The following is a 16,300-nucleotide window of genomic DNA, read 5'->3' as shown; positions in this document are numbered from 1 at the left end:
TTATCTACTGCACTGGTAATGTCCTCAAAAAATTCCACTAAATTAGTTAGGCATGACCTGCCTTTAACGAACCCATGCTGCGTCTGCCCAATGGGACAATTTCTATCCAGATGCCTCGCAATTTCTTCCTTGATGATAGATTCCAGCATCTTCCCTATTACCGAAGTTAAACTCACTGGCCTATAATTTCCTGCTTTCTGCCTACCTCCTTTTTTAAACAGTGGCGTCACGTTTGCTAATTTCCAATCCACCGGGACCACCCCAGAGTCTAGTGAATTTCGGTAAATTATCACTAGTGCATCTGCAATTTCTCTAGCCATCTCTTTTAGCACTCTGGGATGCATTCCATCAGGGCCAGGAGACTTGTCTACCTTTAGCCCCATTAGCTTGCCCATCACTCCCTCCTTAGTGATAACAATCCTCTCAAGGTCCTCACCTGTCATAGCCTCATTTCTATCAGTCGCTGGCATGTTATTTGTGTCTTCCACTGTGAAGACCGACCCAAAAAACCTGTTCAGTTCCTCAGCCATTTCCTCATTTCCCATTATTAAAACTCCCTTCTCATCCTCTAAAGGACCAATATTTACCTTAGCCACTCTTTTTTGTCTTATATATTTGTAAAAACTTTTACTGTCTGTTTTTATATTCTGAGCAAGTTTACTCTCATACTCTATCTTACTCTTCTTTATAGCTTTTTTAGTAGCTTTCCTCCCACAGTCCAAAGATGTACAAGTTAGGTAGGTTGGCAGGGTGGCACAGTGACGCATTGGTTAGCACTGCTGCATCACGCTGCCAAGGACCCAGGTTCGATCCTGGCCCCGGGTCGCTGTCCGTGTGGAGTTTGCACATTCTCCCCGTGTCTGCGTGGGTCTCACCCACACAACCCAAAGATGTGCAGGTAGGTGGATTGGCCACGCTAAATTGCCCCTTAACTGAGAAAAAGTGTACTCTAAATTTGAAAAAAAAAGGTTAGGTGGATTGGCTATGATAAATTGCATTTAGTAACCATAAAAGGTCATGTGGGGTTACTGGGATAGGATGGGACGCGGGTATAGATAGGGTGCTCTTTCAGTGTGTCGGTGCAGACTCGATGGGTCCCTTCTGCACTGAAGGAATTCTATGAAATGCTAATTTGTCTTGGCCTATTACATGAACACCCAGTTTGAGCAGGTTATTTGGGCTTCATCATCACTTCTTGGTTCATGCCTAGTTAATACTGTAAACTGGCCATGTGGAATCCTAAATTTAATGAGATGATAATATTACATTTACAATTCTGGAGCCCACACAACAGAATGATTTTTAAAAACAAAATTTGATTTTAAATGGCAAATACATAGTGTAAAGACCCTTCCTGTTGATTCCCTTATTTCCCATTTCTTTTACTTTGTGGTTGAGTAGAGGAAGTGAGGAACTCAAAAGGTTGCAAAATGGTACACTGTGCTATGGAGGTTTAGCTTCTGAACAGAAGACTTTTTAGCATCGGAGAGATTGGTTTGATTGGCTGGCTGGTGACAAAAGAATTGTCCAAAGGCCGTATTCTGTCTGGTGATAGGCGGTGATTAGGTTCTACCCGAGTGCGATGGTTTTCAGAGGACACAGGAAGTGACAATTGGAGCCTGGCGTTGATAGGATCAGCTGTGTCTGTCTGTCTCTCTCTCTCTTTTTCCAGAAATACTGTCTATCTGTTGTTTTCTGAACATGCAGAAGTTTTTTTGAGACCGGGATGAATCTACAGTGAAAACGATTACAGACTGAAAAGTAAAACCCCCAACTGAAGGCCTAGATGGAAGAAAGATGGATTAGAAGGTGTCCATTTGAAACAAAGACTCTTATCCTTTTATTTTCATCATTAGTTTTACACCCCTCCTTCCCCTCTGTGCTTGTCTGTCTTGAGGGGCGAGTTAAAGTGGGGGTAGGAATTAGATAACAGTTAACCAGTTGTAGTTGCTGCATATTTAATTATAGTTATTGTTATTAATTAAAAATTAATTGCGTTTAAATGTACAATTCTGGAGACTATAGTTAGTTATTGGGCAGCCATAGATCACAGACTTCAGGTATTTTCTAAGAAGAATTTGTTAATTTCAATTGTGTTGCGACTCTGGGTGAAGTGGGGCTGGAATTGACCATGCACTAGCCCAACAATAGAAAAGAGATATTGCAGTTATTAGCTTTAGTTACAAAGTTATCCAGCTGTTCTATGCTAGAAAGGCAGTTAAGTGAAGGATAGAACTGGAGCCAATTTTGTTTAGTAAGTATTTATTCATAGCAGAACTCACAAAGAAGAAAAGGGAAATTGTGGGGTATCATGGAACTAATGCCAGTGAGGAACTTAAAGTGCGAGATCACAGCATGCAGGTAACTTACAATCACTGAGCATTTAGTCTCCATAATGTAGAACATGTGACACCCAGGACAATTGATTGTACTTGCACCCTAGTATTATGGGTGCTGCACATGGAATTAGTGAACTGTTGCATGTCGAACATTTCGCAATACTAGGTCTTGTTATGGCCTTCCATGCCTGTGGATACACATCTTTTAGACATCACACTTGCCACACGCTTTGGATAAATAATTCCAATCTTGGCAAGCACTTCAGCTGGTGTCTCAGTGCCTATGTTTTCCACAAGGTTAACCTTGTGACATTTGCTCTTCACCTCACATGCACATCATTACCATGCTTTGGTTTGTCAATTACCTCATTATGTTTCTGATGAGATTCTGGATGGTCATTCTTATTGAGTGAAGGCACGTTTTGCGTACTGTCTGCTCAGATAATCCATATCAGCCTTTGCTCTAATGCACTGACTCCGATAATGTCCTTTCTACCGCATGCCTTGCCGAATTGCTGGAAAACTGCGCATTTTCTTACAGTGCATACAGAAGACCACATATTCCACACGTCTTGCTCAGTTTGGTATTCAAGTGAGTGCGTTAACAATTAGGGTTGTACTTAGAATCTGTAAACGTCATTGACCGGAGAGGATCACTTCATGCTTGTGTCCATCCTTGAGTAGCTCTTTGATGCTACACATTTTGGGCTTGTCCAGCAGATCTTGTTGGAATGCTTCCAAGAGAGTGGATGCCATCACCAACCCAATAATTCTGTCTGTTAGTTCTGCGCCTGAAAAATCACATTCGAAAACTTCCTCTGAATCTGTTGATGAAATGCTCTATGGATTCTGTAGGCCGCACTCAAAATGACATGAACGCTAGTCGATGAACCTGCAAGCTTAACCTGATACTGAAAACAGTCTTCCAATTTAGTTCAAATCTTTTGGGGATCATTTAGTCTTGATGTTCTTAATCCTGGTGTTCAGCCTGCATAGATCTTCATTCCCAATTGCTATTCAACTTTTTAAGGCTTGCTTGTCTGGTTCACTCACTTGAATCAAGAAACCATATAGCTTTAACACTATTTGACTTCAGATAGTAGGTCAGCTGCATCCCAATTCAAACTGGAGAATTTTATGGACATTTTGAAAATATCCTTTGACCTTCCCTTTCCTAAAATACCTATGATTTGTGTAGATGTAGCCACTTTCGCCTGCTTTTCCAAAGCGCTGTCCGCCATAATCATAATCTTATGACGTTTGTTTTTGCTGCTTTTTTGTTTGGCTCTCCCTCCAGCGCTATCAATCCAGCCCACACCGTGGTTATTTGCCTTTCCCGACCGAGTTAACCTGGTGCTGGTCCTCTTCACATGCTGTCCCACTCACTAAACTGGCAGTCCATCTCTGCCCTACATCTTCATGGCTTTTCTGTGCGGTCACCATGCTGTGATTTCAACGCTCTGACTCAGTTGCGGTTTGACCAAAAGATCGAGGGTCATCTCATGTAATGTAGCGTGATCTAAGGTTGCGCACCATGTTCTATCTGTACTTAATCTGCCACACTGCTTGACCACTGCTGAACACCATGTTATGTATTATACTAATAAAAGGCACCAATTACTCATAAGAATTGCATAAACACGTTGTGGGTTTGTTTATTTAGAACAGGCGTGATAGAACATTTATGTAGAAAAGCTGGAAGACAACAACAGAAAATCTTTTTGCATATGTTCTCCTCAAAGGTAAAAATTAAACTAAGACTGACTCACCGAAGCCCATCCACCATCTACAAGGCATAAGTCAGTTGTGTGGTGGAATACTCTTCACTTTCATGGATAAGTGCAGCTCTAACAACAAAGAAGCTCGATACAATCAAGGATAAAGAAGTCTACTTGACTGGTGCCCGTCCACCACCTTCAACAGCCACTCCCTCCACCACTGACACACAATGTCAGCATGGTGTACATGGGGCTGGTTTAGCACACTGGGTTAAATCGCTGGCTTTGAAAGCAGACCCAGGCAGGCCAGCAGCACGGTTTAATTCCCGTACCAGTCTCCCCGAACAGGTGCCGGAATGTGGCGACTAGGGGCTTTTCACAGTAACTTCATTGAAGCCTACTTGTGACAATAAGCGATTTTCATTTCATTTCATCTCCAGGATGCATTGCAGCAACTAACCAAGGCTCCTCCAACAGAATCTTCCAAATCTGCAACCTCTACCACCGAGAGGACAAAGGCAACAGATGCAAGGAACCGCCACCATCTTCAGGTTTCCCTCCGAGCCTCACACCATTCGGGCTTGGAATCATATTGTAATTTCTTCACTGTCGCTGGATCAAAATCCTTCCCTAACAGCACTGCGAGTGTACCTATACCACACGGCGGCTCACCAGCACCTTCTTTAGGGCAATTAGGAATGATGAAGAAAATTGCTGGTGTCACCAGTGATGCCCACATCTCGTGAAAGGATAAAAATAAAGTGCAAAATTGAATGATGAGGAAGAACATTGTTCAGCATTGGAGTGAAAGGAGAAAAAATTAGATGAAAAACTCTCAAACCTGCATCATTCAACCACTTTTCAAGCAATGGTTTGAGTTTGCACATATTCTTAAAGCTGAGGTTCAAGGCTTCAAAACGAGAGATTGTAGTTTGGCTGAAATCATTTCCATAGAGTTTTCCCATGGCAAGTCCTACATCACCCTGTCAAGAGATGTAGAGAAATAAATAAATTCTCTTTAAGACATTATTATATCCCATTTACAATGTAAATAAAAAACATTGTTCTGAACTGAATTCCATGATAAGCAATACCAAAATCTAACCAGATACATATCATTGACTTAGTTCTCGAAGATTACATGGTTGGCAGTGACACACAACTGAATATATCCCTAGACGAGCAAAACTGTGACATCGTTGATCTTGTCTTTTGTCACCAGCTGAGCAATGAACAGGATAGGGAAATATAACCATAAGACCATAAGACATAGGAGTGGAAGTAAGGCCATTCGGCCCATCGAGTCCACTCCGCCATTCAATCATGGCTGATGGGCATTTCAACTCCACCTACCAGCATTCTCCCCGTAGCCCTTAATTCCTCGCGACATCAAGAATTTATCTATCTCTGCCTTGAAGCCATTTAGCGTCCCGGCCTCCACTGCACTCCGCGGCAATGAATTCCACAGGCCCACCACTCTCTGGCTGAAGAAATGTCTCCGCATTTCTGTTCTGAATTTACCCCCTCCAATTCTAAGGCTGTGCCCACGGGTCCTCGTCTCCTCGCCTAACGGAAACAGTTTCTTTGCGTCCACCCTTTCTAAGCCATGTATTATCTTGTAAGTTTCTATTAGATCTCCCCTTAACCTTCTAAACTCCAATGAATACAATCCCAGGATCCTCAGCCGTTCATCATATGTTAGACCCGCCATTCCAGGGATCATCCGTGTGAATCTCCGCTGGACATGCTCCAGTGCCAGTATGTCCTTCCTGAGATGTGGGGCCCAAAACTGGACACAGTACTCCAAATGGGGCCTAACCAGAGCCTTATAAAGGCTCAGTAGCACATCGCTGCTTTTATATTCCAACCCTCTTGAGATAAATGACAACATTGCATTCGCTTTCTTAATCACAGATTCAACCTGCATGTTTACCTTTAGGGAATCCTCGACTAGCACTCCCAGATCCCTTTGTACTTTGGCTTTATGAATGTTCTCACCGTTTAGAAAGTAGTCTATGCTTGGATTCTTTTTTCCAAAGTGCAAGACCTCACATTTTCTCACGTTGAATTGCATCAGCCATTTCCTGCACCACTCTCCCAAACTGTCTAGATCCTTCTGCAGCCTCCCCACTTCCTCAGCACTACCTACCTGACCACCTAACTTCGTATCATCGGCAAACTTTGCTAGAATGCCCCCAGTCCCTTCATCCAGATCATTAATATATATGGTGAACAGCTGCGGCCCCAACACTGAACCCTGTGGGACACCGCTGGTCACCGGCTGCCATTCCGAAAAAGAACCTTTTATCCCAACTCTCTGCCTTCTGTCAGACAGCCAATCCTCAACCCATGCCAGTAGCTCACCTCGAACACCATGGGCCCTCACCTTACTCAGCAGCCTCCTGTGTGGCACCTTATCAAAGGCCTTTTGGAAATCCAGATAGACCACATCCACTGGGTTTCCCTGGTCTAACCTACTTGTTACCTCCTCAAAGAATTCAAACAGGTTCGTCAGGCACAACCTCCCCTTACTAAATCCATGTTGACTTGTTCTAATCCGACCCTGCTCTTCCAAGAATTTAGAAATCTCATCCTTAACGATCGATTCTAGAATTTTACCAACAACCGAGGTTAGGCTAATTGGCCTATAATTTTCCATCTTTTGTCTTGATCCTTTCTTGAACAAGGGGGTTACAACAGCGATCTTCCAATCGTCCGGGACTTTCCCTGACTCCAGTGATTTTTGAAAGATCTCAACCAACGCTTCCGCTATTTCTTCAGCCACCTCTCTCAGAACTCTAGGGTGTAGCCCATCGGGGCCAGGAGATTTGTCAATTTTAAGACCTTTTATGAAACAGTACACGGGTCATCTCAATAAACTCTCTTGTTTGTATGGCCAAGTTCAGAAACTAATGTCTAGCCACCCATCAACATGCATCAGATGAGTTATTCCTCATTTGATCTACCTTGCTATATAAGCCACCAATGTACTTCCTTCTTTACAGGATAAGAGAATTTGGGTCGTGAACTTGAAAACTATTAAAATAACTAATATTGCTCCAATAGGATAATAGAAAGTCTACTTTCAACAACCTACCATATCCATCCTTTAAAAGCACAAATCCTTAAAAAAAGTAATTTTATGTTTTTGCTGCCACGTCTTTCTATCCCTTTTGCCCCATGAACTAAGAAAGAAACATAAATGCAAACCCGTACCTAGAAATGTTTAACCACTTCCTCCAACTATCCAAGTCACTATGTTACGGAACAACAGTAGCAACACAGTGGGAAGTTTGAGATATTATTTTAAATATATAACAATTTACCTATAACATGTTGTCAAACTCTGGTAGATTAATTCAACATAGTTAAATAATAGTCTATTTCACTTTCCAATGCCAATTCAAGTGTAATTTTAATTTAAGGATACAATTAGAAAGCAAATGTTTGCTTATGCAAGCCTAGAACATATAATAATTACTTTCAATTAAATTTCTAGTTTTGTATATTATATTGTACGCACATTACAAACATTTAAAAAAAGAGATTTGTAACTTTTTTCTAAGTTTATCCTTATAAGGGTAAAATTTATTCACATTTCTGATTTTAGTTGGATGGCAAAGGAACAAAATCATCTACGGTGGTTTGGAACAGTTCAGATACATACAGTCCACTCCAATATGGATCATTTGGTCAAATCACCAAGATGGCTGCTGATGGTTATGGAGTAAAACCTCACAAACAGCTACACCCCCTTTAAGAAGAAAGTAAAAGGAGAAAATGGGAGGGAAATTCCATCAGTGCATGATGTTTATAGAACTCTTCAACAAATTCTAGATTGATGTTATCAAAATTTGAAATAGTTACAGGCCCAGATCTCGCTGTCAGCGGCAAAGCAATAGTGTTGGCCTTGATGAAAGCTACCTATAAAGATCTAGTAATCTTTGTAGCCTGTGTCGACTTTCGTGACATTACACTGATTCTAGCATCGCTTGAGGGGATCTCTGGTATCCAGCAACAGTGATAACATCAAGCAGACTAGCAGCCAAACACAATTAAGAATTCCTACGACACAGGAAGTAAAAAAAAACACCGATTACCCTTCACTTCTTAATAATTTCACAAAGTGAAATAAAGATTGGGTTATACACATGGGATTAAGGTAGAAGCTGAACTATCAATAAAAAAAAACTTTCATACCGTAAAGGTTCACCCAAATTCAATTGATTTCGGAATGTTCTGAATTAGCAGATCTTGAACAGTGCACCCTATGGCGAAGCAGGGAATTTCTGACAACAACCATTGGATTTCCAAGTTTAAAAGCACATGTGCTGATACCAGAAGTTGTTGCCAGTGTTACAATTGTAATGAATGCAAGCGCTGACAGTTTTGTTGACATTACAAGCACAAAATCTGAGCCCACAGATTTCAGAAACCTGGTGCTTTGGGTGCACCATTATCTAGCCATCATAAAGGTTATATCTGAACAGTCCCAATGATGTGTTTAAATATTTTAATTGATTTGACTTTGCAATGCACTTCATATATGTACCCCTTTGTAAGTCCACAGCCTTGTTTTTAGGTATACCTTGTGGAAAATTAGTGTACTGCACAGAATACACTGCATCTGTGGGGTCATAAAACAGAGGCTAAAATGGCTTTTATTGGGGTCTTCACATGGATTCCTGTTATTACAGCCATCATGTATAGCACTGCAACTAGTATATTGTACACTCAGTGAAATCTCTTGCACATGAAGTGTCAAAGTAAAACAACCACCATTTCAAATATGTTCCTTACTGGGACGTTTTTACTATTTGCAAGTTTTAATTGCATTAACTATATTTTGCAACGTTTATCAATTACATTTAACAATAATATTTTGGACAACGTTTGGAAAACGCTTTTATCAATTTGAGTATTGCTGAAAAAAAGACATGCTGGAGGAGCTGTTCTTCTTGCTCTCGTCAGGACAATTTATACTTCATGAGCAGACAGTGCTGATTGGTTGGCAAATAGACTGATTGGTAGAGGAGTTGCCATGAAGAATGCGCCAGTTAACTGATGACTGACAGCTCATTGCCAAGTTTTGTTTAAATTCAAACCAGGCAGGTTGACTTTTCACAAGGCAATGCCTTGTGAAATGAACAAGAGAACGGCTGTCATCTAGTTTGTTTAGGTTAAAGCAGGCACAATGAATGTAGATGTTCTTTCCGTTTTCAAAGAATGGGTCCCAATGTAGCTTCTACCATGCGGCAAGTGCGCCAAACTGCAATCCTGACTGACAATCTTAAATTGGTTGTCAGCGTAATTCTTAGCACACTTAGGATTGTTTGGCAAATATTATTAAAATGGCAGAATCATATCTAATGTCGGACACTGTATTTTGAGTTTTGCAGACACAACTTGGCTGGCTATGGTCGGTATCTTGCCTTTGTAAACATGCAAAGGGACATGCTGTTTGATAATATCCGCCAGCCTTTGACATGCCTAGCATCACACCGGCACTTGAATTCATTGCTCATTTGTGTGACTTTATTGCCTTGATGGTAACACCTGGATAGTGGTGAATACCACTCATGTTGGTACTGCATAGTAGCAATGTGAAACGGATATATTCACCTGCTGCTCAAACGTTTGGGACACCCTATCCTTTCAGGGCAATCGGATGTAGACCTTTCAGGACCAGGCAGTCGTAGGCCCTTTTCAGAGTCTACTTGCCAATCTGAACTCTCTTCTCATGAAGTAGAAACTGTTGTTCCCTTTACATTTGGTTTTCTTGCAAATTGTCCTGATAAGTGCAAGACAAAAAACTTTGACAATGTGTCTTTTTTCAGCAATACTTAAGTTCTGTACCACCAAGCAATTATTTATCAATTTAATTTAACAATAAGTGAACAATTCAGTCTATCAGTAATCTATTGTGTAAACCGTTCTTATTCACTTATAAAAAATGAAGCTGTTTTCCCACCTGAGTGAACCCAAGTTTGATACGTCTCTGTTTAAACGTCTTGGCAAACTGTTCAAGTTCCTCAAGATCACTAGGTTCCTCTATGTTTGGAGTATCTACGCGCTTTGGTGTCGACTGGCTCTGCTGAACCGACTGGATAGGAGTTGTTGCTATCGTTGTGCGTGTCGGTGTTGCTGGCTGAAATAAATCAAATCTTCAATTTTGATAAATTAGCTTTAAAAAAATTATCCCCGAGTCAACCAAAGTTATGAAGGAATTTGAAATACAATTCTACTGCCATAAACAAGATTCTATGATTCTATGGATAGGAACCACAACTTTAATGTAATTCCTGTATCACTCGTCCACTTCGGATTACTTCAGTGAGAAATGCTATGCAACATAACCCTCCTTGCTCATTTATATGTAGTTGTATAATTTTGGAAAAAGTATGTGTGGGAGGAAAGAGAAGTTAATTTAAAACCAGCATTAGTACCCATGTACTTCACAACTATTATATTGCTGAAATTAGTCGTCTTTGTGCTGTTGTTAGATAAACATACATTCATTTATTTTCATGTATCCAACATGACACTGTACAATCACTGTGGTAAGTGCAATTGTCTTCAGTCCTAGAAAATATCAGCTATTTGTACCAATATTGCTGAAATGAGTTGTCTTTGTGCTGTTGTTAGTTACACATACATTCATTTCTTTTCATGTATCCAACAAGGCACTGTACAATCAGTGGTTAAGTGCAATTGTCTTTACTCCTAGAAAATAACAGCTATTTGTACCAAGAACCTTTATGGCTAGCTTGAAGAATAATAGCAGCTATAAGTCAAGATCACTATTTTTCCTGTACCTGTTTGAGTACTTTGACTAAAACCCTATATGCTCCAGCCACATCTTACTACACCATGCTCTTTGCTGCTCCCCTGTTGACACTCTTTCCTGCTGCTCCAAATCAGAATGAACTGTTTGCCAATGCTCTAAACTGCACATCTTCCTCTGTACAAACAGAACATATAAATCAAAGTTGTTATGTTCCCACCGCAGCAGGCTCTCCTGAGGCAACATTAATAACTTCCTTATTATGCTCTTGCAGTGCAGGACCCCTCTCCTATCGATTTGTTTTATGGAGGTGAACTTCTCCAACCACTTTCCCAGTACCCTTTTCACTCTCCTTCCCTCATCTGCGTCTCCCATTTCATTCAGAAAGCATTTATTCCCTTGTTAACACATTTCTCCCCATCCATCAGCTCATCCTGGAGGAGCCCATAAAGATCCTGAGAATGACAAAAGCCTTATTAATGATGGCTCATTCCTTTTTACCAAAGCTCCCCCAACAGTTAATAAAAAGCAAAATACTGCATACGGCGGAATCAGAAACAAAACCAGAAAATGCTGGGAAAACTCAGCAGGTTTGGCAGCATCGGTGGAGAGAGAAAATAGAGTAATGTTTTGAGTTCATATGGTTCAAAAACACATGTAACAGTTGTTACATTTCCCACCTGGGCGTATTGTATCTAATCAACTTCAGGTTCCGCTCAGTCTATTTCCTTAACCATCCACACCCTTTCCCATCTATCCTTCAAAGTCCTCTTTGACTGTTTCAAGTCCCTCAGTCATGCTATCCTCAAAATCTATTCATGCAGCCTTTGCACCAAATGAATCTTCATCATTACACCTAAAGTTCAATTTGCATCTAATTTCCACTCTTACTGCCCCCTGGACAGATTTTGCAGTCCTTTAACTCCCATAAAACACATTGGATCTGCCCCCAACAACCTTCATTTATTAGAAGGTTCCATTAAATCCAAGATCTCAAAACACCCTTAAAGTCATCTACAATAACTTTTTGTTTTAACAAGATTATACAAAATCAGTGACAGAGACCAAAATCCACACCAATGCCAATTCATCTGAACAAAGATGGACAATCTGCAACTGAAGATTCTTCAATGGTCACACTGAAATTGGATTCTCATTTCCAACCTTGTCCAATGCTAGTTGTCCTGTTTCAACTTTATAAAATGTGCTTTTCACCCTCCTGTAACTACCAGTAGCTTTTCAGTGGAGAAAAAAAACAATATAGGTAGAGATTTAAAAATGCAAGTTTTAGAAACAAAGATGAATTGTAATCTGCTTCTGCAATGTTACCCGCTACATGTATCAATAGCTTTATTTGTTTGAGATTCTGGATGATTTAAAATGTGTGTAAATGTTCTATTACAGAAAGGGTCTTATATAAATATCTAGCAGTTTTGAACATTATAAAATTGTTGCACGTTCAACTATTTCACTGAAGCAGAAAACAGGAGAGTTTTTTGAAGCTGAAATATGTAAGAAGAGTGTTCAGTTTTCTTCTTATTAAGCTGACCTGCGTGCTGAAAGTGATGTTTGGCTGAGACTGCAGGAGGTTGGCTTGGCTTTGCTGAGGTAGTTGTTGTAGAAGGTTCTGGGCTTGTACGAGACCTAGCATGGTAAATGCAAAATATATTAATTTTAAAAATTCTTACCTCAATGTATTTTTTCAAATTTACTATTTACAAATCTTCAATCAAAACTAACATGTGAGAATAAAAGATTCCCCAAGAACAAATGGTTATCTTACATCACGTGTAAGAGAAGCAAACAATCATGAATACAGAAAATCCAAAATAAAATAGCAAATGCTGGAAACTCACTGCAGGTTGTTGAACATCTGAAGGAAAGAGATAAGTTAATGTTTAGGATATAGCTCTACATGATGTCACTTTTTAACTTCATATATTTGGTAATTTATTTTCTGTCCATTCTTAACATCGGCAATATATATTTCTATTTTTGCCACTTTGACAAGGATTCAAATATTAGGTATAGTCAGCCAGAACCAATTAAGTTGTATTTTTTCTTCTTCAATTAAAGATTATCACCTTTCATGGCCTTGATGAACAAGAATGCCAATTTAGCATCCATTTGTCTGAAAATCCACCGGTTGAGACTAATCAAATTCTTCCATATGGGATTCTTCTGGAATGAAAATATCCTTTGCCAATCATCACCTGGAACTTATCTTAAAACTATTGTGGAAAATTAATTTTTTTTCAGCTAATGGCAGTACTAGTGTCATCTGAAGCAATATACTTCATCATCAAAATTTGGAAGATTCTTCTCCAAAACCAAGACTGCAATGGTGCCAATGTCAGTTAAAGTGAAAGAAAAATAAGACTATATGAAACAACTCAATAAAAGCATTAGTTATGTACTTTTCAAGAACTAAAATATATGTGAAAGTCGAGAATCAGCTTAGGAACTGACTAAGAAGCTTGATTTACAGTACAGCTGCTCTGCATCGTCAGTTTGTGGTTCAAGTAACCTTAACAGGAATGATTGACAGAGGGCCTATGTGGATACTTCCTTGGATTCAAGCTTTAGTTATTTTAACAAGATGGTCAAACTGCTAGCATTAACTGCAGCTGGCTCACGCTGCACTACATCTATTTGTGCAACAGAATAATAGATGTCAATTTTTATTATGGCTTTTCTTCCCCCTTTATTCTTCCATTATATGTGGGCATGCTGGCAAGACCAGCATTTGTTGCCCATCACTAATTGCCCTTGGCTTGCTTGGCCATTTCAGAGGGAAATTACAAGTCAACCACATTACTGCTGATCTGGAGCTTTATGCAGGCCAGACTGGGTAAGGATGGATTCCTTCTCTAAAAGACATTAGCAAACCAGGTGGATTTTTACAATAATCTGATATGTTCAGGTCACTATGAGACTGGCTTTATTATTCCAGGTTTATTAATGGAGTTTGAATTCCATTAGCAGCCATTTGAACTTGTGTCCCCAGAGCATTAGCATGACTAGTCTAGTGACATTACCACTACATTACCATCTCCCTCAATACTAGATTCTTCTGTCATTCCCATGTGCTTCCATAGCATGTCCAGCAAGCAAAAGGCAAGACACGACATGGTACCATAAATCAATAAGTTGGTTTATTTTAAAGTAAGGTAAACATACGAAATGGCAGTTATGATTAATCAGTGTATCTTATCTTTGTATAATAATAGAAACAAAGAACATAACATATCCCAACTAATCAATGGGTTGCTTACCTAATGCAACTACTTCTTCCTGTCCTCTAGAAAATGTAACCCTCTATATTCCTGGCTGAAGCCCTCAGGAGGTTTCCTACTAAAACCGGACTGACGGGCTTGTCTGTGTTTACAGCCACTAGCGATGGGGTGGGGGGCATAGGTTTTCCATATCTTTTTATTAAAACAGTAAAAATATATACAAGGCCAACGGTACAAACACTAATTTTGTGTTGGAGAAACAGGATACCCTCCCCTCAGTACCAATGTACGGGGAGGGGTGGGAGGTTTGGTGGATACACTGATTATTAAAACAGTCCCCAACACACTTCTACAAAAAAACAAATGGTACACACACTAAACTTTGCACTGGAGAGACCAGATATCCTCGCCTCTGTACCAACAGAAAGGAAAGGAAGGGGGTGGTGGAGGGGGGCCCAATAGGACACGGTCTGAACTATCTACGGAGGCAGAAAAACAAAAGAACCTTCAATTCTGATGTGCCAGATTACGGTAGTCCCTCAGAGGGGGTGAGGGTCGGCACAGTGTCAGGCACGAGTGAGCACTGCACCCCACTGCAGAGAGCCTCATGTGCACCCTACGTTCCCGACATTCAGCAGCTAACAGCCTTCGGACAGTCGCCATCCGGGCCCGAATCCTCCACCACACTGCAGGCGACACGGGTCCACCAACCAACCCAGGGCCTGCCTTGATCCCACCATCGGGATTATTGGCAGGCGGGATCTCCTCAGGCTCCTCCTGGGGTCCCGGGCCAGTGGGAGGTGGTTTTCCACCCAAATGGTTGGGACGGATTTTAATTGCTAACAGGCTTGTAAATTGCTCATTATTTACAATCTACGGAAAAACAGTAAGCCAAAAAAAAGTATCTTAACTCCTGCTGTCAAGGCATTTTTTGTAAAAATATTTTTAATTTACAAAGCATTTAAAGACAACACCTAATTTTCCTCAAATTATTTCTATGGGAATATGGTCAAAAAGATCTGAAAGCATGAAAGACTCATTTAGGGAACCTTTGTATTTCAGTTGCTCAAACTGCTGAATAATTTCATCAAGTATACAGATTTTCTTGTGGCATTTCTACAACTGGTCTGAACATGGAATATTCTCAACAGGTCAAGTCATAAGAGGGTACCTCTGTTAGGCATGCAAACACTTTTGTGAGCCTTGGTTAACATCAAGGTAAATTAAATTTTAAATCACCTGTGTTGCAAAGGTGGAAGAAACAAAAAAACGATTGATTTCAGGAATGAATCTTTGTTTGTGATGGCATAATACATATTCATATTAAGAATGAACTTAACAAGGGTGCTAGCTAAAATGTTCTACCTATTTCCATATGTCTTAAGATTTTGCCTTCCCCTACATGGGATTCCTCTTTCTCGTCCAAGAGCTTGCAGCTCTCTTCACAAATTGTGTTCCCAATTTCTATCAGTGTCAATATCCAAAACAGTGCAGTTTCCGGAGATTCTTGTTTTAAGTCCAATTTAAAAAGATCTCCTCACCTTGTTGCCCCTGTGGCGTTTGTGAGATGATGAACTGTGTCGGCTGCAGGTTGGTGGTGATTGGGTGACCAGGCTGCACCAGAACAAACTGCGGCAAATTCAGGTTCTGTTGCTGTAAATGTTGCAGATCCTGCCAAATTATAGGATAATCGGTATAACTATGCAGAAATTTAGCACATTAAGTAATTTTTAAAAACAATTATCTAGCTAATTGACTTGTAGAATCTTGAAAAACAAATTGTTAATGATCGGAGTGTTCCTCGCAAGGTTTGCATCAACTGCCCACCCCTAACTGGCCACAAGATGGTGACAAGCTGCTTTTGTGAACTGCTGCAATCCATGTAGCATAGGAAGGGAGTTTCAGGATTTTAATGTAGCAACAAGAAGGAAATGGTGACATATTGCCAAGTCAGGATGTTTGGGATGTGAAAGGAAATTTGTGGTCCCAAGTGTCTACTAGCCTTGGTGCATGCAGCAGTGCATTTTGTAGATTGTCCACAATATGTTGGCAGTGGAGGGAGTGACCCATTTAAGGTAGATAGGGTGCCAATCAAGCAGGCTGCATTTTCCTGGATGATCTTGGGCTTGATTGTTGTTGAGCAGCACTCACCCAAGCAGTAGGGAAATTCCATTGGTGGAAAAGGCAGGAAGCGGGTGAATCACTCGCTGAAGCATATCCTAC

At 40.4% G+C, this 16,300-nt stretch overlaps 1 protein-coding gene across 6 annotated transcripts in view; it reads right to left on the bottom strand.

Annotated features, from left to right (window-relative positions):
- LOC119968914 (POU domain, class 2, transcription factor 1-like) overlaps nucleotides 1–16,300 on the bottom strand; it is a 249,117-nt gene that overhangs the window by 75,176 nt on the left and 157,641 nt on the right. For all 6 annotated transcript variants that reach the window (XM_038801893.1, XM_038801894.1, XM_038801895.1 and 3 more), the window contains 4 exons: nucleotides 15,619–15,748; nucleotides 12,391–12,485; nucleotides 10,029–10,205; nucleotides 4,899–5,040 (listed from right to left, as the gene is read on the bottom strand). In XM_038801893.1, the coding sequence (XP_038657821.1) occupies nucleotides 4,899–5,040; nucleotides 10,029–10,205; nucleotides 12,391–12,485; nucleotides 15,619–15,748 (544 nt within the window). The remainder of the gene's footprint in view (nucleotides 1–4,898; nucleotides 5,041–10,028; nucleotides 10,206–12,390; nucleotides 12,486–15,618; nucleotides 15,749–16,300) is intronic.

Source organism: Scyliorhinus canicula, chromosome 7 (assembly GCF_902713615.1).
Source record: "Scyliorhinus canicula chromosome 7, sScyCan1.1, whole genome shotgun sequence".
Lineage (NCBI taxonomy): Eukaryota > Metazoa > Chordata > Chondrichthyes > Carcharhiniformes > Scyliorhinidae > Scyliorhinus > Scyliorhinus canicula.
Note: the sequence above shows the minus strand (reverse complement) of the source record. Positions and strands in the feature narration are given on the sequence as shown.